A 23,760-nucleotide genomic window follows, 5' to 3' on the forward strand; every position below is an offset into this window, starting at 1 on the left:
GACAGCAGATGGGCCAGGGAGATAGGGCTCCCTCTGGTGGCTCTTACCTCGCCTGTGCAGGTTCGAGCACTAGATGGCTCCCTACTCCCACCAATCACACACAAGACACCTCCAGTAACTCTGGTAGTGTCAGGCAACCACCGGGAGGTGATCGAGTTCTTCGTGACTCAGGCCACCTCCCGTGTGGTTTTAGGGTTTCCATGGATGCTTAAGCACAATCCCCGGATTGATTGGCCGTCCGGGGTGGTGGTTCAGTGGAGCGAAACCTGCCATCGGGAGTGTCTCGGTTCCTCGGTTCCTCCCGGCTCCCAAGCTAAGGAGGAGGTCCGAGTCCCGCCCAATCTGAAGGCGGTGCCAGCGGAGTACCATGACCTTGCGGACGTGTTCAGCAAGGATCTGGCTCTCACGCTTCCTCCCCACCGCCCGTACGATTGTGCCATTGATTTGGTTCCAGGCAGTGAGTTCCCGTCCAGTAGGCTGTACAACCTCTCACGGCCGGAACGCGAATCAATGGAGACCTACATCCGGGACTCATTAGCCGCCGGGTTGATCCGGAATTCCACCTCACCGATGGGCGCTGGTTTCTTTTTTGTGGGTAAAAAAGATGGCGGACTTCGTCCATGCATTGATTACAGGGGGTTGAACGAGATCACGGTTCGCAACCGATACCCGTTGCCCTTGTTGGATTCAGTGTTCACCCCCTTGCATGGAGCCAGAATCTTCACCAAGCTGGATCTTAGGAACGCGTACCATTTGGTTCGGATTCGGAAGGGAGACGAATGGAAGACGGCATTTAACACCCCCTTGGGTCATTTTGAGTACCTGGTCATGCCGTTCGGTCTCACTAATGCTCCCGCGACCTTCCAAGCGTTGGTAAACGATGTCTTGCGGGACTTCCTGCACCGGTTCGTCTTCGTATATCTAGACGATATACTCATCTTTTCTCCGGATCCTGAGACTCATGTCCAGCATGTCCATCAGGTCCTGCAGCGGTTGTTGGAGAACCGTCTGTTTGTGAAGGGCGAGAAGTGTGAGTTCCACCGCACTTCTTTGTCCTTCCTGGGGTTTATCATCTCCTCTAACTCCGTCGCCCCGGACCCGGCCAAGGTTGCGGCGGTGAGAGACTGGCCCCAACCCACAAGCCGTAGGAAGCTGCAACAGTTCCTCGGCTTTGCTAATTTCTATAGGAGGTTCATCAAGGGCTACAGTCAGGTAGTTAGCCCCCTGACAGCCCTGACCTCTCCAAAAGTTCCCTTCACCTGGTCGGACCGGTGCGAGGCCGCGTTCAAGGAGTTGAAACGGCGCTTCTCGTCTGCACCAGTTCTGGTGCAGCCCGATCCTAGCCGCCAGTTAGTGGTTGAAGTGGATGCCTCGGACTCAGGGATAGGAGCGGTGCTCTCCCAGAGCGGGAAGACCGATAAGGTCCTTCACCCGTGTGCCTATTTTTCCCGCAGGTTGACCCCCGCTGAACGGAACTATGACGTCGGCAATCGGGAACTCCTTGCTGTGAAAGAGGCCCTCGAAGAGTGGAGACATCTGTTGGAGGGAACAGCCGTGCCATTCACGGTTTTCACTGACCATCGGAACCTGGAGTACATCAGGACCGCTAAGCGTCTGAACCCCAGGCAAGCCCGCTGGTCACTGTTCTTTGGCCGTTTTGACTTCCGGATTACCTACCGCCCCGGGACCAAGAACCAGAGATCGGATGCATTGTCCCGGGTGCACGAAGATGAGGTCAAAGCGGAACCGTCGGATCCCCCGGATCCCATCATCCCGGAGTCCGCTATCGTGGCCGCCCTCACCTGGGACGTGGAGAAGACCGTCCGGGAGGCCCTGACCCGTGTCCCGGACCCCGGAAACGGACCAAAGAACAAACTATACGTCCCACCAGAGGCCAGGGCCGCAGTCCTAGACTTCTGTCACGGTTCTAAGCTCTCCTGTCACCCGGGGGTGCGAAGGACCGTGACAGTCGTCCGGCAACGCTTCTGGTGGGCATCCCTGGAGGCCGATGTCCGGGATTACGTCCAGGCCTGTACCACCTGTGCCAGGGGCAAGGCCAACCACCAGAAGACCTCAGGGCAGCTACAGCCACTGCCCGTGCCTCATCGCCCCTGGTCCCACATCGGCCTGGACTTCGTCACGGGTCTCCCGCCGTCCCAGGGAAACACCGTCGTCCTCACGATAGTGGACCGTTTCTCCAAGGCGGCCCACTTCGTGGCCCTCCCGAAGCTTCCAACGGCCCAGGAGACAGCGGACCTCCTGGTCCACCACGTCGTCCGTCTGCATGGTATACCATCAGACATCGTCTCCGATCGCGGTCCCCAGTTCACCTCACACGTCTGGAGGAGCTTCTGCCGGGAACTGGGGGCCACGGTCAGCCTCTCGTCTGGGTATCATCCCCAGACCAACGGGCAAGCAGAGCGGGCGAACCAGGACTTGGAGCAGACACTACGCTGTGTGACAGCCGCGCACCCGACGGCCTGGAGTACCCACCTGGCCTGGATCGAGTACGCTCACAACAGCCAAGTGTCATCAGCCACCGGCCTCTCCCCGTTTGAGGTGTGCTTGGGGTATCAGCCCCCCTTGTTTCCGTTGGTCGAGGGAGAGGTCGGTGTGCCCTCGGTCCAGGCCCACCTACGGAGGTGCCGTCGGGTGTGGCGTGCCGCCCGCTCTGCCTTGTTGAAGGCCCGGACGAGAGCGAAGACACATGCAGACCGGCGGCGGGCCCCGGCTCCCACGTATCGTCCTGGGCAGGAGGTATGGTTGTCCACCAAGGACATTCCCCTTCAAGTGGACTCCCCCAAGCTCCAAGACCGATACATCGGCCCCTTCAAGGTCCTCAAAATCATCAATCCCGCCGCAGTGAGGCTTCAGTTGCCGGCCTCGCTGCGGATTCACCCAGTATTCCACGTCTCCCGGATAAAGCCCCATCACACCTCACCCCTCTGCACCCCGGGTCCGGCACCACCTCCTGCCCGGATCATCGACGGGGAACCGGCTTGGACCGTGCGTCGGCTCCTCGATGTCCGTCGAATGGGTCGGGGTCTTCAGTACCTGGTGGACTGGGAGGGGTACGGCCCCGAAGAACGCTCCTGGGTGAAGAGGAGCTTCATCCTGGACCCGGCCCTCCTGGCCGACTTCTACCGTCGCCATCCGGACAAGCCCGGTCGTGCGCCAGGAGGCGCCCGTTGAGGGGGGGGTCCTGTTGTGTGGGCCGCTGAAGAGGAGGTACTGCTGACCCACCACCACCAGAGGGCGCCCTGCCTGGAGTGCGGGCTCCAGGCACCAGAGGGCGTCGCCACCTGAGATGAGCAGCCAGGGTGACAGCTGTCACCCATTATTGGACACAGCTGTTTCTACTCGGCACCAAGGTATATCAGGAGGACGGCGTCTCCACCTCAGTGCCGAGATATCGCCTAAGACTGAGGTAGTATCTCTGCATTCTTATTCTGATTAACCAGCTAATCATTTGTTAAACCTTTTCAGGATTGTTGACTGCTAAAAGCTATATTGCTTGGATAAGTACTCACCTTCCTGTTGTGCATTGACAAGAGGTGGAGGCGGCTTCTCCCCTCTTCGTTACTGGGTGCTGTCGCATCACACCTGTGTGTTGTTGCTCTCTCCTGCCAGCAGTACCGGATCCGACGAGCGGAGGCAGTGGCCACCTGGGAATTCGGGACTTGGCGGTTCCAGTATTTCCAGGGTTCGGTGGCAGAGGAGATCGGGGTGGTTCCGGTTCGACTGAGACGGGCGTCTCCTACCTTCGAGCCTGCCCACACGACACCAGCAAATTCGACCCCAAATTGTGATTGTTGTACTTATTGTGCTTGTTTCACAATAGTAAACCTTGTTATTTATCTTCCTCCATTGTCCGTTCATTGCGCCCCCTGTTGTGGGTCCGTGTTCCTACACTTTCACAACACAACCAACCAGTGTATGACATGCTGCCTTCATTCAGACTGGCAGTCTCATTGCTCAGCATTTACATGAAATAGACTTCTATCATAGGCCTGCCTAGCTGGTGCAGTAGCGACCACTTGTCTCTTGTCATTGTAAAATGCCAAGTCTGACTGAAAATGAGTTGCAGTTGGTCTCTTTGCCTCCATCTCTTCTAGCCTGACCAAGGGGTGATGGGGTCACAGCCATGCTTGACACCATTGTAATCCCACCCCTTCACTCTGTTAACATGGTGTTAATGGCACCATGTTCAATAGTCAAACAGTTTTTCTGCATTGTTTAATCTGTAAAATAAAAGTTTTCATATCAGCAAAAGTAACAGTGATACTGATATGTTGGTAAAAAGCTCATTTTGGCTGATATTACCAGCCAAATGACATATTGGTCATGGTCAGGCTCTACTTTTGATTCATACTCTGGAACAATGTTTCAAAATACGTCTGTTTTTAAGAGTGTTTCTTGTTTGCCATCATTATTTGCAGTGCAGACAAAAAGATTCATATCATCCCCACATTCTCTCCTTTCTTTAATTCAGTTATTACATGCTTTTTTTAATTTATTGAGCTGCAATACAGCATTTATTGTTTGAGTTATTGCACGCTGGCTAGTTTGGACTAACTCACACATTCATCTAAATTTTTGCAGTATAAGCTCCACACTGTTACCAGTCCAGGGAATAAAAGCAGTGGCGATGCTTCTACAGTCTTGTGCGTCAACAGCAGAAATACATCGGCAAAAACACTATTTTTTTTGTTAAGAGCATTGTGTACATTAAACACAACCACAGACAACATGATTCCAGACTAAAAAATAAAAGAAGCAAACAGTGACGTGTGAAACAGCATTATTGTTATTAAAACTGTTGTTTAAAAGAAGCCTTGCCCTCATTTTGCAGACCTTTTGATGTACAAGCGTGTTATCTGTTAATTCGTTATTAAAGCTGATGTCAAGGTGGATTAGTCATCCTGACTGGTTCTGATTGACTCTCTGTCCAAGATCCTGCCTGCATGAGCTATGTACAATCCAGTGGGCTGCTAGAAAAGGAAGCAGCAAGGTCACCGCATGGTAGTACTGCCACAAACCAATGATGATGACAGCATTAGGTCAAGATTGACTTGTCGCCACATTGAGGAGGACTGGCGAGTGGGATGATATCATGGTATATCAGGTCTCACTGTGGCTGTTCTGTATAGAGATGTGTAGAGTCTACATTGGAGCTTTTGTACCCCAGAACACGCTTGTGGCATATAGGAGCATGTTGTAGGGGTGGTATATGTATCAGTTTTGGGGTGAGAACTTTCAAATGCCCTCATTCAGTGACTGATCTGACCGATTTTGTTAGGACTCTGGTCTTCATCTCTTACTTGTCCTTTTGTCCATTTGTCATTGTAAACAGTGTACTATATATGGTTGTTTAGCTGCTACATTTCTGTCACTGCATATTCTGACAATTCTGTGTTGTGCTCTTTCTTTGATAATGTGGCCAAAGCAGATGGTCACCCCACTGAGTATGGTCTGCTTGAGATTTCTTCCTGTAATAATAAGTTAAAAAAAAAACACACACCTGAGGAAGTTTTTCCTTGCCACTGCTGCTGATTTGCTTGCTCATAGGATGGGTAAGGGTTAAACTTTGTTGTGCTGCCTTGTGGTGACTTGTGCTCTGATTTGTCACCATATTATTAAAGTGAATGGAATTGAAGAGCATACTGTATGAGTTGTCAGCAGCTGTTATTTCCATATACTGATTGTATTGCTCATAACCCTGTTTGTTGCTGTCAGGTCTGTTTAATTGTGGCTAAGAACACTGGATAGCACACAGGTGTGAAATGGATTCAAAGACATAGTGACAAGAAGCAAGCCGCTCAATGGAACTAATCAAGGGGAAATTTGAAGGCATATTGACCAATCTGTATTCACAAAAGATGGTAAGGAGCCAAATGTGCAGATGGGCATTCCATGCTGAATGGGGAAAATTAGGCAACATGCTTTTTTTACAGCGTTTCCCTTGCGTTTTCAGTTTTATAGCTAGAAAATAATTTTTTTTCAGGAAATGCAGGAGTTTTGGTGTAATGCGAGTCACGCTGTATTTAAAAGACTAATTAATGATGTATCTCACTTTTTGTTTGTCATTTCACATCTTGGTGTTAACTGGCACATCCATGGAAAAATTGGTGTCTAAAGATGTATATGTTTGGGAGATACACAAAAAAAATAACTTGACAAGTGACCAAAACCTATATCGCAAGTCACATGGAAATGCCCAGATGGAAGGTCAGAAGCCAGTCTGCCATGGCAAGGACATTTGACAGACACAGCTGTCCACAAGAATTTTTAAAACACTTCATTATCCTTTGGACCGGAACATGCTTTTGTCATTCCAAAGCCTTCTCCTGGCTTTATTTTACTCGCACAAGCAGCTTAGTCTCAATTAACTGAATGAGATGGTTCCTGAGATGCTCAAGTGGTGATGAACAGACTTCAGGATTTGATTCATGCATAAAGGGGCCATATGATACACTGTCAGCATGCTAGGTCACAAATTAAAAGATATAAAATGTTTGTAGCCAAAAATACCCCGTAGACATTGAGGTGATGCATTCATGAAATCATAATAGCAATAAATAAAAATCAGTTCTCTACAAAATGATTTGTTTTTCTCCCCTTCTCTTTAAATGGAAAGGAGCTGCTACTTGTCCGCTTTAAACCTGTGTCAGCCAAGGCAGAGTGGGTCGCCATAATTGCTCGACTCCATGTGTGTCTGTCTAATCGTCCATGTGGTCAATGTGTATGTGAAATCTTCACAAAGATATCGTGCATCAAAGTAAAACTTTGTGCATATGTTTATCTCATTAAGACCCAGGACAAGTTCACTTCAAGTTATTTAAATAGTGCCAAATCACAACATGCCACCCCAAGGCAATTCACAAGGGAAAAGTTCACCTTAATGCACGTTTGTATTCTAATTGTGGCCACCAGGGGGCAGAGTCTCAAAAAAAACCCCAAGATACACAACAAAGCAAGGATTTTGTGTATCGTGATGAAACTTGATACTGTAAATGATACCTTGCACAAGTACTTGGCTGGGAGACTGCTTGGGAAGACCAGGGACTGTGTGTGTTTCTCTACGTACAATTGGACTTGCATCAGGAAGGGCATCCGGCATAAAACTTGTTAAATCCAAATGCAGATGTGTGATGTTGTTGTCTGAGTCTATATAGTCATGTCATAGGCCCCAGGTTAGTCACAGAACAAGTTCAGATATCGTGTTGTGCGACATACCAAATTATCGCATCCACTTTTTCTTGCAGCTGCAGCGGCTGAAGCGCTCCCTGTCATTGAAATCAGTCATGCGCAGCAAGAGTGTGGACAACTTTTTCCAACGCAACAACAGTGAAGCGTACCCTGCCTCAGCACTCATTACCGCCCCGCCATCACCTCCCCCCTTGTCTGACTCACCCCTGGCTTATGAGCGCTCCCCCTCCCTTTCCCCATCTATCAGCCCCAACCTTTCTTTGTCATCACACTCACCGTCAATCAGCCCGTCTCCATCTGTGACCTCCAAAACCCAACCAAAGTCTCAGGCCCAACCAGTGCAGCCAGTTAAAACCCACTGTTTCCAGGAGCATGTCTTCCGCAGGCCTACCACCTGCCACCGATGCAAACACCCAATTCAAGGTAGGTTGAATAACACTGGTCAACCAAAAAAAAAAAAAATAAATCTTGCATGGACTTTGAGAACTGATTTAGGGTCATACTGGGGTGCTGAATCCAAATCTGAGCTCAGATTTCCTCTATCAATGTAAAAAATGTAGGATATGCAGATACTCCTGCAATTAATGTTACACATTTATGCAATGTGTGAATCCTGCTTGACCTTTGACCTTGAACATGACAACACTCTTGCTTGTAGATTGCAGGTGATGGTTGGCAACTCTTATGTTTGACAAATCATGCTGTCAGTACCCTTACCACACGTAACATTGGCTACGTTTACATGCCGTTAATATTCGGGATAAGGTCAATATTCCGGTTTCTGAATCATTAGGAATAACCCGTTTACATGCTTAAGCAGACAGAGTTACTCCTGCATACATGGTCATTGGTATCATTTGGAATATCCCCATCTAAACACCGATGCACGTCTTCCACCGGTGCTTGATTTAGTTTGGCGTTCGTGCAAATCCTGCTTCGCGTAACTTTTCGGCCATCTTCTTGTAAATGTCGCTATCTCTGTACTTTCTACCATCAATAAAAGACATTATATTCATGTCTTTCATGATACTAATGAAATACAGTGGTCCCTTGTTTATCGCAGGAGTTACGTTCTAAAAATAACTCGCAATAGGTGAAATTCGCAAAGTAGTCAGCATTAGTTTTTACAATTATTATAGATGTTTTAAGGCTGTAAAACCCCTCACTACACACTTTATACACTTTTCTCAAACAGGCATTAACATGTTCCCACTTTTCTCTCCTGTGTAAACACTCTCTTTTTTCTTCTGGGCGAGAAGATTATAAACAGACACATGCAGAACACAATGCGCATACGTTCCCTTCGCTCACTGCCTCCAGGGGTACAGATGCGGGACCTGAAAAGAATCCAAGTCATGGCCACAGAGCTCTGCGGCTGCGATATACGAGACCCTGTGGCGCTGTGGATTTTTCCGCAAGAAATCTATCCTTGCACGCTGCCGGAGCGTTCCGCATCAAAACAGCGAGCGTAGTCTTTGGACCTGTTGGCGCAGCTCCGCACAGCAGAGAGTGGGGCGGTGTGAGTGGCCCGCTGCGGCGCTTAAGCCCCGGTCACAACCCACCGTGCGTTTTTTTTTCGCCATACGTTTTCTGCGGATGCCACGGCCACTACGTTTTTGTGAAAACGTACAGAGGCAGTAGCAAGAGGAGAGAGGGAGTACGTTCAACGCACGTCTCTAGGAGTGTAACGATAAAGAGAGTTGACAATAAAGCAGTGTGTGTGTGTGGGGTCGCTTTTCTTTTTTATCAGCGGGACCGGAGCGGCAGGTGTTTTTCGGCGTCGGCGATGCATGAGCATGAACCAGCCTGCAGCGGTCAGTTGTACGAGTGTTTACTTGCCTCGAAAAGTTAAAGCTAGTTATCAGACTGAAGCTGTGGAGTGTGTGTTGCTGATGTTTGGAAATAAAGTCCAAGTTCAAGTGAGAAGCTGCGTTGTGCATGCAAGTCTGTCGGCCTCCAAATCCGTACTGTCCACGTACGGATTTGGTGAATTCAATAGTAATTGAATGAAAATGTGCTGCTTTGAATCCGTACTGAGGCAGTACTCACAACGTGCATCATCTGTACTGCTGGTGAATCCGTAGCCTGAAAGCAGCGAAAGTTCTGCATGCACTAAAACCTCTACGGCGTGTCTGCGTGCTCCTAAATTCGTACTGAGGCAGTACTTACGACGTACGGATCTCCAAATTTAGCCCACGTTTTTGCAAGTAGACTGTACGCACGTGCAAGTATGGCGGGATGTGACCACGGCTTTACCGAGCCCGCAGACTCAGTAAGCGCATCGAGGCAGAAAAGGAGTAGCCCAGGGGTCATATTTGGGTTTTTAAAAACCGGAATATGAGCATATTCTGGTTTTTGCGGGTTTTTACATGGCCGTGTGCAACCGGGTTATTGCTATTATTCCGGTTATGAAAGGGTTATTGGCTGCATGTAAACATAGTCATTGTTATTTGCATTGACAACTTGTGTTCATCTTTAAATCTGGAGGACCAGTTGACTTTGTTGTTGTGTGAATAATGTTTTATGTTTGTATCTGTGCAGGAAACTCTAAGCAGGGTCTGCGTTGTAAAGCCTGTAAATTGGCGGCTCACCTCTGGTGCTCTTCGGAACTTTCCCAGCAGCCCTGTATGGGTAAGGTAAGTATACTAAGTCTACATGGTAACTATGGTGGTAATTTGCTTAAATAATTCAGAACTATTCAGAATGTAAATACACGACTGCACACGAGGAGCAATTTGGGGATTAAACCTTAATTAAACCTTAGTGATTTCCTTTCTGATGGGGAATTGAACCGGTGGTCCTTTGTTCATGAGCCCACATGCTTTTCTTAAGAGAAAGACCCCTTTTCAACCCAGTACAAATGAAACACCAAGTGCTTATAAATGATAGGTGGATTGGTTACGGCTATTAGTTTTTTTTTTTAACTACTTTTACTGTATTATGAATGCCATAGGAGGCCTGAGATGTTCTTATTCTCTGACTGACCTGCCCCCCCCCCCCCCCCCCCCCCCCCAAGTTTCCACTCAAGCGGTTGGTTTATTAGTGTAATTCCTTGCCTAAAAACTCCACCAAGCTCCGAACCTGCTGAAAATTAACACTTGAAGGACAACAGTCAAGCAATCAGAAAGAGATGAATTGTGTAGTTTTTCTGTTGAGTTTCCTGTAAGTTGTAAAATTTGCATTTGTGTCCTGTCAGAAGGGTAACTGTTTTGATTTTTAAACAATAGCTAATTTAGAAAATCATTACATAAACATTCCCTGCAGAAGTGATGTACATGCAGTGATTGTAACTTTATCAATGCAAGTCGTTTACACCAAATTTTTGAAAGGAAAACAAAAAGCAGAATGTAGGAGGCAAAATGAACACAAGGTAGACAGCGTGTGTATAAAATTTTCCGTGGTCTTCAGCATCACTGCATACCAAAAAATAAAACAAAACATTGTTTCATCTATGGCCACCTTTTCATGTTTTCATGTGCAGCATGACATCACGAGGTTGAGCGCGTTAAAAGGTGGATGTCATTCCATCAAAAAGCCGCCACGCTGGTTGATAACACATTTCGTCGCACTGGCCTGCATTATTTGTTGTGTACAGCGGCCTGAAACAGTTCTGACAAACGTTGGGTTATTGATGGCTGAATTTCCTCTGGCTCCCCCACTGCCCATTTGCTGAGTGCACCCATATATGACCAATTACTTTAAAATGTCCAAGCAGCTTGAAATTACTCTGGAGGCATTGCAGCCTTTGGCTAATCAATGTTAATTGACCCTTAAGATTTATGTATCACAGTTTGATAAAAGAACCAGACCTGCTGAGCGCTGCACAAAATAAGTGCCTCTGTGGGAAGTTTATCCTAACCTGAATCTGTGGGAGTTATTTCAGCAGTCAGAAATACAACTGGGGGTATTGAATCACAATACATTCAGAAAAAGAAAGAAGAAAAAGAAAAGTGAACACTCATTCTTGCTTTTTTTGTTTGCTATAATTATTAATGAAAATAACTTTGCTAATTCATTATTGCTTTATTAAAGAAATTCTTGCATGACTGCAGAAGGGGCTGAACAAGGTTTTGTATTTTGGAAATGCAGCTTCGTGTTTTGGCTGCTCCTGTTAGGGTGTCGCAGACCGAACGGTCCCCCCTTAAAAATTGGTCTGCCCTGCCTCCACTGCGCATGGGTCATTTCTGAGCATCAGCAGCCTGTCTGAGAAAGAGTCTTTTCACCCAAAGCGATCAAATGGATTAATGGAATTATTAACCATCAGATCACAAGGTAAAACCTTTTAAATCATTCTAAAGTCAGTTTTGAGCAGAAATGAGGCGATATTCAGTGACGCTTTGAAATGACAGACGTGCACTGAATGCAACAGCTAGCAGCCTGTGTAGCTGCGGCGCTCTGATTGCTTCCGCCGTCATTTATTATGAAATAATGCTAATTTTATGTAGAAATGATTGTTGTACAAAAGCTTTAGATATCTGTCGCTGAGATAGATGATGACTGGAGTGTAGTTTTAAGCAGAAACAAAGCGATAATACGTGAACCGCCGCTGATGATGCATGCGCAGTGAAGGCAGGGTGGACCGATTTTTAGGGGGGACCATTCGGTCTGCGAGAAGGGGTTGCCACAGCAGATCAGTCATTTCCATCTCACCCTGTCCTCTGTATTTTCCTCTGTTACACCAACCACCAGCATGTCTTCTCTCAGCACATCCATAAACCTCCTCTTTGGCATCCCTCTTTTCCTCCTGCCTGGTGGCTCGATCCTCAGCATCCTTCTCCATATATACTCTGAGTCCCTCCTCTGCACATGTCCAAACCATCTCAATCTCACTTCTCTAACTTTGTTTCCAAACCATCCCACCTGAGCTGTCTATCAATGTAAAAAGAACCAACCAAGAACCATCAAGCGTTACAGTTGGTCAAACCTGAATGAATTAAGTTGTTTGTAAGTTAGATCAAATCTAACTTACAAACTTAGTTCAAACAACTTAATTCATTCAGGTTTTACCAATTGTAATGCTTTGTTTAGGTTGGTTCAACTATTCTGTATTTTCAGTGTAATTAAGTTGAAATAACTATAGTTAATATGAAATAACAAAAAAAAAATCTGACTCTTCTTCCCGTTGAGACAGTGGTTCATTTTTACCTGAGGCTAACATATGGCCATCGGGTATTGCAAAGACCTGGCGCCAGTCTGTCTGTCTGTCCGTCCGTCCGTTTGTTTGTCTGTGTTCAGCATAAGTCCAGTTCTATTGCTGCCACAGTCTTCAAATTCACAGGGAAAATTCTTGGGACACAGACCTTGGACAAGTTCAAAGATGGCTAACCTTAACATATTTTAAGAGGTTAAAAGGTCACATTCTGTATGAATCTGTTCTGCTTTGTTTTTGAGTGGTGGGGGATGACAGCCCATCAGAGTAGAGCTGCACCGTGATGTCAGTGGCTGGTCTCTTCAAAACCGCTTTGCATTGTGTTTATATACATGTCTCTCATATATTATGTAAAAGCCAGCGAGAAATAAACACTTCTAAAACCGAAAACACCGTTATTTTTCTAATCTAATAACACCGCTGAACTTATTTTTCACAGACGTTAGCATGGTGACGTCACAGGCTGGTAGCTAGCTGCAAAACTCTGTTTTGTTTGTGCGTAAATATATCCTCTTTGTCATATATTATGTAAAAGATATTGAGAAATAAATGCTTCTAAAACTGAAAACACTCTTTTTGTATCCTGATAACACATTTTGCGGCATTAGTGGGCACGCTAACCTCTGCTAACTTCCTATGGAGTTAAATTTGTCTCATTAATACCAGCAAATGCACAGAGGATGATCTACAAATGTTCCTTCCACTTTTGTCAAAGCGCATCTGCACACACACGCAAAGCCGCCCGCAGACGCTGTTAAAATGTAAATTTTTTTTGATTGAGTGATTAATAGAGGGGCTTCATTGAACATGTACAAATTGTATGTAAGACAACAGGATCTTAATAATTAAAGAACACAAGTGGTGGTGTCTGGGAATCACAGGGAGGAGATTGTGTTCTATGTAACACCTTCTACCTCCCGAGTGATTTTGGGATTTCCATGGATGATTAAGCACAATCCCCAGATTGATTGGCCGTCTGGGGTAGTGACGCAGTGGAGCGACACCTGCCACCGGGAATGTTTAGGATCCTCGGTTCCACCCGGTGTGACAGCTAACGAGGAGGTTAAAGTCTCCCCCAATTTATCGGCGGTGCCTGAGGAGTACCACGATCTTGCTGACGTGTTCAGCAAAGATCTGGCACTCACTCTTCCCCCGCACCGTCCGTATGATTGTGCCATTGATTTGATCCTGGGCGCTGAGTACCCGTCCAGCAGGTTGTACAATCTCTCTCGTCCTGAGCGCGAATCAATGGAGACCTACATCTGGGACTCCTTAGCTGCCGGGTTGATCCGGAACTCCACCTCCCCGATGGGTGCAGGTTTCTTTTTCGTGGGCAAAAAGGACGGCGGACTCCGTCCATGCATTGACTACAGAGGGCTGAACGAAGTCACGGTTCGCAATCAATACCCGCTGCCTCTGCTAGATTCTATGTTCACGCCCTTGCATGAAGCCCAAATCTTCACCAAACTAGATCTTAGGAATGCGTATCACCTGGTTCGGATCCGGAAGGGAGACGAGTGGAAGACGGCATTTAATACCCCGTTAGGTCACTTTGAGTACCTGGTCTTGCCGTTTGGCCTCACCAATGCGCCCGCGACGTTCCAAGCGTTGGTTAATGACGTCTTGCGGGACTTCCTGCACCAGTTCGTCTTCGTATACCTGGACGATATACTCATCTTTTCCCTGGATCCTGAGACTCATGTGCAGCATGTACGTCAGGTCCTACAGCGGTTGTTGTAGAACCGGCTGTTTGTGAAGGGCGAGAAGTGCGAGTTCCACTGCACTTCTTTGTCCTTCCTGGGGTTCATAATCTCCTCCAACTCCGTCACACCTGATCCGGCCAAGGTTGCGGTGGTGAGGGATTGGCCCCAACCGACAAGCCGTAGGAAATTGCAGCAGTTCCTCGGTTTTGCAAATTTCTACCGGAGGTTCATAAAGGGATATAGCCAGGTAGTTAGCCCCCTGACGGCCCTAACCTCCACTAAAGTCCCCTTCACCTGGTCGGATCGGTGCGAAGCCGCGTTTAAGGAGTTGAAACGTCGGTTCTCGACTGCACCCGTTCTGGTGCAGCCCGATCCCAATTGCCAGTTTGTAGTCGAAGTGGATGCCTCTGACTCAGGGATAGGAGCCATGCTGTCCCAGAGCAGGGAGTCCGATAAGGTTCTCCATCCTTGTGCCTATTTTTCCCGTAGGTTGACCCCGGCAGAGCGGAACTACGATGTCGGCAATCGGGAACTCCTAGCAGTGAAAGAGGCTCTTGAGGAGTGGAGACACCTGTTGGAGGGAGCGACAGTGCCCTTCACGGTTTTCACGGACCATCGGAACCTGGAGTACATCCCGACCGCCAAGCATCTGAACCCCAGGCAAGCCTGCTGGTCACTGTTCTTCGGGCGTTTTGACTTCCAGATCACCTACTGCCCCGGGACCAAAAACCAGCGATCTGACGCCCTGTCCCGGGTCCACGAAGAGGAAGTCAAGGTCGAGCTGTCAGATCCACCGGAATCCATCATCCCCGAGTCCACCTGGGACGTGGAGAAGACCATCCGGGAGGCCCTGGCATGGAACCCGGACCCGGGGACCGGCCCAAAGAACAGACTTTACGTCCCACCAGAAGCCAGAGCTGCAGTCCTGGACTTATGTCACGGGTCCAAGCTCTCCTGTCATCCAGGGGTGCGAAGAACCGTGGCAGTGGTCTGGCAGCGCTTCTGGTGGGCGTCTATGGAAGCCGACGTCCGGGAGTACGTCCAGGCCTGCACCACCTGCACCATGGGAAAAGCTGACCACCAATGAGCACAGGGACTCCTCCGGCCGTTACCTGTACCTCACCGCCCCTGGTTCCACATCGGCCTGGACTTTGTCACAGGCCTCCCACCGTCCCAGGGCATGACCACCATCTTCACGATAGTGGACCGGTTCTCCAAGGCGGCCCACTTCGTGGCCCTCCCAAAGCTCCCGACAGCCCAGGAGACTGCAGACCTCCTGGTCCGCCATGTCGTACGTCTGCATGGGATTCCATCCGACGTCGTCTCTGACCGTGGTCCCCAGTTCTCCTCGCAAGTCTGGAGGAGTTTCTGTAGGGAACTGGGGGCCACCGTGAGCCTCTCGTCCGGGTACCATCCCCAGACGAACGGACAGGCAGAGCGGGCCAACCAGGTATTGGAGCAGGCCCTTCGCTGCGTGACCTCAGCGCACCCGATGGCCTGGAGCAACCATCTGGCCTGTATCGAGTACGCACACAACATCCAAGTTTCATCTGCCACCGGCCTCTCCCCGTTTGAAGTATGTTTGGGGTACCAGCCCCCATTGTTTCCGCTTGTGGAGGGAGAGGTCGGGGTGCCCTCGGTCCAGGCCCATCTGAGGAGGTGCCGTCGGGTGTGGCGCTCTGCCCGCTCTGCCCTGCTCAAAGCCTGGACGAGGGCCAAGGCCCATGCAGACCGCCGGCGATCCCCGGCCCCTGCATACCAGCCCGGGCAGGAGGTTTGGTTGTCAACGAAGGACATTCCATTACAGGTGGAATCTCAGAAACTAAAAGACAGATACATCGGCCCCTTCTCCATCCTCAAGGTCCTCAGCCCGGCCGCAGTGAAGCTGAAGCTGCCAGCTTCACTGCAGATTCACCGTTTTCCATGTCTCCCGGATCAAGCCGTGCCACACCTCTTCCCTCTGCACTCCCGGACCGGCACCGCCTCCTGTCCGGATCATCGATGGGGAGCTGGCCTGGACTGTGCGCAGGCTCCTGGACGTCCGTCGACGGGGCCGGGGTTTCCAGTATCTGGTGGACTAGGAGGGTTATGGACCCGAAGAGCGCTCCTGGTGAAGAGGAGCTTCATCCTGGACCCAGCCCTCCTGGCCACTTTCTACCGCCGGCATCCAGACAAACCTGGTCGGGCGCCAGGAGGCGCCTGTTGAGGGGGGGGTCCTGTTGTGTGGGCAGCTGAAGAGGAGGTACTGCTGGCCCACCACCAGAGGGCGCCCTGCCTGAAGTGCGGGCTTCAGGCACGAGAGGGCGCCGGAGCAACTGGGAGTGGCAGCTGGCATCCAGCACCAGCTGTCACTCATCACCAGCACCAGCTGTCACTCATCATCACCACAACCACATCTCCATAAAAGCCGGGCAGCATCTTCACCTCACTGCCGAGAAATCGTCTACCAATCAGGTAAACACTCAGCCGTAGTATTGTGCCGTACAATCGTTCTGAACATTTGCAGGCGTTCCTATTGACTGGTCAGCAGCTGGAAGCTGGGAGGAGACGACGCTCTTCGCTCCTCGGATAAGTAGTCATTCAGGCGCTGCACGTTATTGTTCCTGCGTGACTGTGCTTAAGAGGTGGAGGTGTTCCCACCCTTTCTGACTGTTTGCTGGGTGTTCACGCACCCACCATCACCTGTCTGTTCTTCCTGCCAGCAGTACCCAATCTGACAGCCGGAGGCAGTGGCCACCTGGGGACCCAGCGCTTGGTGGCTCCGGGGTGCTTCAGATCCGGTGGCAGTGGAAAACGTGTGGGATCCGGCTCTTCTCTGTACGGGCGTCTTCTATCCTTGAGCCTGCCCACACGTCACCGTGAATTATTGACTGTTAATCTAAATTGTGTTGTCTGTTGTTCTGTTGTGCACATTCACAACATTAAATTGTTATATTTTGGCTTATTCCATTGTCCGTTCATTTACGCCCCCTGTTGTGGGTCCGTGTACCTACACTTTCACAACAACAAGGCTCATACGGCCGAGGGTATTTTAGCATTACGTTATATTTAGAGTGTAGTGTGCTAAGAGGCCGCATTTCTTTGACTGGTATTGTGGGGATGGGAGCAGCTTAGACAAACCCGAACAACCAGCTGCACTTTTTATAACTTGGATCAGTTAGTGGGGGTCCAAATGAAGATCACCTGCCCTGCATGTTTTTCCAACCCTACCTGCTCTGCCCATTGCTAATTTCTGAGTCAGGTGTGCTCAGCCAATCAAGAGAAAGGAACCACAGGACTTGATTAATCAGCTGTGGAGATCTCCAGGAGCAGGGTTGGTGACCCTTGAACTGTGGAATGTAAATAGGAGTGGGATGAACTCATACCATATCTTGTGTAATTGGGATGATGCTGCACTGAGAGGTGTGCAGTTTACAGTAGTGTTCAGAATCATAATGCTATGTGACTAAAAAGATTAATCCAGGTTTTGAGTATATTTCTTATTGTTACATGGGAAACAAGGTACCAGTAGACTCAGTAGATTCTCACAAATCCAACAAGACCAAGCACTCATGATATGCACACTCTTAAGGCTATGAAATTGGGCTAATAGTTAAAAAGAAGTAGTAAATGGGGTGTTCTCAATATTAGTAGCATCTGCTGTTGACGCTACAAACTCAAAACTGTTATGTTCAAACTGCCTTTTTAGCAATCCTGTGAATCACTAAACTAGTATTTAGTTGTATAACTACAGGTTTTCATGATTTCTTCACATCTGCGAGGCATTAATTTTGTTGGTTTGGAACCAAGATTTTGCTTGTTTACTAGTGTGCTTGGGGTCATTGTCTTGTTGAAACACCCAATTCAAGGGCATGTCCTCTTCAGCATAAGGCAACATGACCTCTTCAAGTATTTCGACATATCCAAACTGATCCATGATACCTGGTATACAATATATAGGCCCAACACCATAGTAGGAGAAACATGCCCATATCATGATGCTTGCACCACCATGCTTCATTGTCTTCACTGTGAACTGTGGCTTGAATTCAGAGTTTAGGGGTTGTCTCACAAACTGTCAGCGGCCATTGGACCCAAAAAGAACAGTTTTACTCTCATCAGTCCACAAAATATTCCTCCATTTCTCTTTAGGCCAGTTGATGTGTTCTTTGGCAAATTGTAACCTCTTCTGCACATCTTTTATTTAACAGAGGGACTTCGCAGGGGATTCTTGCAAATAAATTAGCTTCACACAGGCGTCTTCTAACTGTCACAGCACTTACAGGTAACTCCAGACTGTCGTTGATCATCCTGGAGCTGATCAATGGGTGAGCCTTTGCCATTCTGGTTGTTATTCTATCCATTATGATGGTTGTTTTCCGTTTTCTTAGACGCGTCTCTGGTTTTTTGTCCATTTTAAAGCATTGGAGATCATTGTAGATGAACAGCCTATAATTTTTTGCACCTGCGTGTAAGTTTTTCCCTCTCCAATCAACTTTTTAATCAAACTACGCTGTTCTTCTGAACAATGTCTTGAACGTCCCATTTTCCTCAGGCTTTCAAAGAGAAAAGCATGTTCAACAGGTGCTGGCTTCATCCTTAAATAGGGGACACCTGATTCACACCTGTTTGTTCCACAAAATTGACGAACTCACTGACTGAATGCCACACTACTATTATTGTGAACACCCCCTTTTCTACTTTTTTTTTACTAATAGCCCAATTCCATAGCCTTAAGAGTGTGCATATCATGAATGCTTGGTCTTGTTGGATTTGTGAGAATCTACTGGTACTTTGTTTCCCATGTAACAATAAGAAATATACTCAAAACCTGGATTAATCTTTTTAGTCACATAACACTACTGTTATTCTGAACACTACTGTATATGGCAATTTTTGAACCCCAAAGCCTGCGTGCAGAATATGGGAGCATCTTACAGGAGTGATTGTAAAGCAGCCGTGTAAGGGGTATGTGAGTATTGCCTCCTTTAAACAGCAGAAAAGCTGAGCTGGACTTTAGATCATGTTTGTGCTGGTTTCTGGTGCAGGGTTTTGTCTTGCTGGACTTTAGCTGAACCACACCTCACTTTTAGACCAACAACATCTAAATACTGCAATTCCACTCAGTATTTAGATGTTGTGTGGGAAACACAAATAACACTGTAGCTGCATTGTGTCAGGTGGTAGATTTCAGCTGATGTGGTTTTTAGGGGTGAAAAATGGACACACATTATTATTATTATTATTATTGTTAATAATTTATAAAAAATTATTTAGCCGTGTTACATTCTTCTGCACAGTGGTGTGTTTCTGTGAGCACTGTTTGGCTCTATGAAGGCAAAAATATAAGTCTGAAGGTTTTTGATGAATTCAATTAATTTAGCTAACTCCAGTTCTGAGCTTGTCTTCTCATGTGAAATCGGAACGCTGGCAGAAAAAAGGAGGTCAGCAGTCGCTCATTAATTAGAATCATATAAAATACTACACTTGCCAATTTTCTTTACACAGATTTATTTTGTCATTACATAAAAACAAAGCGATAGTGAAAGCATGGCACAGGACCAAACACTTATCCCACGTGTGTGTGTAAATGCGCATGTGCATGAGTGTACGCCCAGTATGGATAGTGTTCTGACTTCTAAATGGGTAGAATTACCTCCAAACCTTTAACTTCACAACTGATGCCCTGAAATTACATTTTTAAAAATAGAAATCCCTGCCTGTATTTTAAACTTTTGTTTGAACATGTCTATTAATAGCCTTTTATTTATCTGTCACTGTTATGATATTGTGTGTACTTTTATGTACCGTGACAAAAGTATTATCTGGCTTCTGGACAGATAAAACATGAGCAGAGCTAAAATTGGCTTTTCTTTTTTTATTCTGTCCACAATTGAGCTTTTTTATCTTCATAAACTGAAGGTTCTTCAACCACCAAACACCTGCCAACTGCAACACATGACAGTATTTTCCTGCACATGGTGACTGAAAGGAAAATATTAAAAAGTGCAAACAGTTTTTTTTTTTTTCTGGGGATGATGTCATTTTTAGCAGTTAATATTTTTTTTTAAATAGAATGTGATTAAATAAAGCCATGTATCTATTTTTATGAACTGCTTCTATTTAGAGAATACTTTAATTCCGTCAAAAACTGGACTTTACAATGATATGTGTTAGAATGAGGAGTTATGTGCTGCAGATAATTTTTTTTCATGCCAAATAAAGAAATATAGTTTGATATCAAATTTATGGAGCCCCTGATCTGCATTGATTGAATTTCTGTTTGAGAATTACAAACCCTTTGCGATGCCTCACCAAGAGAAAAACTGTGAACTAACATAGGTCCATGTAATGTTTGGACAATGATGATGCTTGTATAATAAATGCATATTAACATTATTGAAAATGCACGACAAGGCACACGGGGATATTAGTCCAAGTTTTCATGCAGTCTTTTTTGGATGTATTTTTGTATTTCTTTCAGCTAAATGTTGTATTAAAATGTGTTCTTTCGATTGCTGTTTACAGTTTAAATGTAAACAGCTACATTTTATGGTGCTAAAATTAAAATATTGTGGGGAAGAAAAGAAAATATCTCACAGATTCATTCAGCTTGCTTTAAAAAAACATTAGGGAGTGCTTACTAAAGAAAAATGAAGCAACTTTGTCTACATTTTGAACTTCACAGTTATCCTTCGAATTGATTTTTATGATACATCCACTCTGTCTTACTCAGAACCCCCCCCCCCCCCCCCCCCCGTCTCCGGTAACATTTCTCCTTAATCTCTCCTCTGGTCTTTCAGTCCGGAGCCTTTAAGCGTAACTTCAGCTCTCCTCTGATACCGATCGATGCACTGAGTGTCGTCAGACAAGCTTCTGCTGCACAGGGTGAGTGACAGAACCAAACATGCATCCTCGGCGTGAATAATAAGCATGCTTCAGGGTTTGATCCCTGTCTGCATGTGCATGTTTGTCATACCTGTGTTGCTAAGTTGTGTCCTGTTTGGGTGCTTGTAGAGGTCGACCATGGCAATGTTGACCCCGTGTATGAAGCACTGCGTTACGGGACATCGTTGGCTCAGATGAGTCGTTCCAGCTTTAGCAGCATCTCAGAGTCCCCCTGTCACGAGGTACAACATAAGCTAACATTTATACTGAACAAACTTTGCACTCAATATAAAACTACAGTGATAACAATAATATAAAAATGTTGACAAATTTCCTTTTTTGTTTTAATACAGGAAGAAAAACAACCAGAGAAACTGGAGACACAGCCTATAGCTGAAGAGGAACACATCCCAGGAAGTAAGTCCAAACATTTTCCTTTAAACATCTACAACTTGTAATGATCAATATTCAGCAGGTTTCCTGAGAACTGTTTCATCAGTAATAAACATTTTCCAGGAATTAACGGATTTCTGCATGTGGAACATGGTGCAGGAAAAAAAAAGATCCCAGCTTTACAGAGGAAAGCCACCTAACATGCAAAGTGTGTTTTTTGAAGAGTACCTGAAAGAGGCGGAAATTCATGACAACACCCACAGTTCAGTGCTGAATTGACGGTGATATTATTTTGAATTTAACTTTATTAAGAACTCAATACGGACCAGCTATTTTAGTGAAATTAAAAACTCTAACCTCGCTCGTGAGGTGGATACCACAGCTAATTTGCAAGCTGACATCTGAAATTAACTCCCAGCAAGCTATCCAAGAAAAGGGATTACACTTTTGAATCAATGATGAAAGACAAGCCGAAAGAAATGAAAGAAAGTTGCTGGTTGAAAATTATTTCTGTCCGATTTAGAGCAAATGAACTTTGTCTTTCTCACGAGTGCAGCACAAATAAGCACATGGCTGCAAAGTGAAGCTTTGCATTGAATTTCAACCACGTTTAGTGGTTAGTGCTGCACGTCTGTCATCACCGCTGCAAAAGAATGAATAAAGACTATGATTTCATAAGAGTCACAAACTGAATATTTTGTGGTGGTAATCTGGGGGAGGGGTGCAAATTGTCAGTGCAGTGGGAGAGAGAGAGAGAGAGAGAAATTGTGCATATCAGCATTGAAATAATATGTCCATATTTGGTAACATTATCACGGTTAATGCTGTTTATTGTAAACTGGCTGCATATGGTAACTATATTATAGCAAATGTAACAGTGGTTAACTGCCATCCTTTAATATTAAATCTTTGGCTTCAGCTTTCCTGTTCACTGTAAACGGTCTCATGTTTCGTCTTTCTGTTGCATAACTCATTCTCTTCATTACACGTGGGATTAACATGTCCTTTTCCTCCACCTCTTGTTACCTGCAGTGCTCACCCCTCCTGAAAGTGAGAAGGCTGATTCAGAAGACAGGGTCAGTTTGAAAGTGTGTGTTTTTACGTGATGCAACGCAGAACATGTAAGGAGGAACATATAAAGTTCAGTGTTGACTTCTGGTGTCTCCTTCTCTTTGTTTCGGTCAGACTCCTAAGCGGGTGGAGGTTCACTCCATCCACACATATGTGGCTCTCTACAAGTTCTTGCCTCAAGAAAAGAACGACTTGGAACTACAGTCAGTCTCCTCTTTTTGTGTCGCACCACTATAGACAGTCATATGCGAGATGTTATGTTGTGCCTGTGGGGTTTTTTTTTTCTTGTGAATGCAATAATTTATGATTGGTAGCTTGATATGGTCAGCAGAGGAAGCAGATGAGCTGCCAGGTCTTGAGAGATTTCTATTGATTTGCATACAGATGAGGAAGACTTATTTTATGTGTAAGTTATGATTTACAACATGGATAAGTATAATAGGGTTTTTTTTTTATATATTATTTATTTATTAGGATTTGGCCATATTTCAACCATGCTTAGCAGGAGGCCATTCATAATCACATCATGGCAGCTAAGGTGGAGTGTACGTTCCCATATAAGTGTTGTTATGATACTTGCACCAATTTACATACTAATGAGGACGCCTTCATTTTTCTGTTGTGTTACTGGTACGTGGTACCTCATGGAATAATAATCTATTAGATTAGATAGAACTTTATTAATCCCTTGGGAAAACTCCCTCAGGGAAATTGAGGTTGCAGCAGCATTGTATAGCAGCACACAGGGTAAGAAGCACACAGAGCATCAAAAGTGAAGGTAAAAAAAAACAATTTGCAAATATAAATACCAGATATACTGATCACTGCTGGTTTACTGGTTACTACTGTGACTGTCCCTCTCCTTCCTGTCTTCTGTTTTCCGTCTTCCTCATGTGACTGTTTGCTTTGTGTGCTTTGTTCGCTCATGTCTTGTAAGCTGACTGATGGTTTTCTTTTTAGTTTGAAATGTCTGTAATGATTTCTGATTGACTAATCTGCCAGAGCAAATTAAATAAGAGCCTTCACATCCGTCTGGTTCCCAGACGATACTTCTCATGTAAATGGTTATAAATATTCATTTAGTCATTCATTTTGAACATGACAAGCTGTTTGTCTTCAGGCCTGGTGACAGAATTCAAGTTACAGACGACTCAAATGAGGACTGGTGGAAGGTGAGCCAATAAAACCTCTTTAATTTCTTCTTTCCTGTTTTTTTCTTCACACTTCATTGATATGTTCTACCTTCTATCTTACTTTCCTTTTTCCTCCCTTTTCCCTTCCTGCCTTCTGTTCTCTTCTAACGTCATGTATTCCTGCATTTTATTATTGTATCCGTCCATTGTTCTTTTCCTTCCTTTTCATGTTTTC

At 46.2% G+C, this 23,760-nt stretch overlaps 1 protein-coding gene across 1 annotated transcript in view; it reads left to right on the top strand.

The window, feature by feature from the left end:
• The window catches only part of LOC117531335 (SH3 and cysteine-rich domain-containing protein 2-like), a 74,693-nt gene that overhangs the window by 43,425 nt on the left and 7,508 nt on the right, over positions 1-23,760 (top strand). Inside the window, exons 7-14 of the mRNA XM_034194407.1 lie at positions 7,266-7,632; positions 9,751-9,845; positions 20,844-20,928; positions 21,058-21,170; positions 21,282-21,345; positions 22,354-22,397; positions 22,507-22,595; positions 23,513-23,564. Of these exons, the coding sequence (XP_034050298.1) occupies positions 7,266-7,632; positions 9,751-9,845; positions 20,844-20,928; positions 21,058-21,170; positions 21,282-21,345; positions 22,354-22,397; positions 22,507-22,595; positions 23,513-23,564 (909 nt within the window). The remainder of the gene's footprint in view (positions 1-7,265; positions 7,633-9,750; positions 9,846-20,843; positions 20,929-21,057; positions 21,171-21,281; positions 21,346-22,353; positions 22,398-22,506; positions 22,596-23,512; positions 23,565-23,760) is intronic.

This window comes from Thalassophryne amazonica, chromosome 18, assembly GCF_902500255.1.
Source record: "Thalassophryne amazonica chromosome 18, fThaAma1.1, whole genome shotgun sequence".
In the NCBI taxonomy this organism is placed as follows: domain Eukaryota; kingdom Metazoa; phylum Chordata; class Actinopteri; order Batrachoidiformes; family Batrachoididae; genus Thalassophryne; species Thalassophryne amazonica.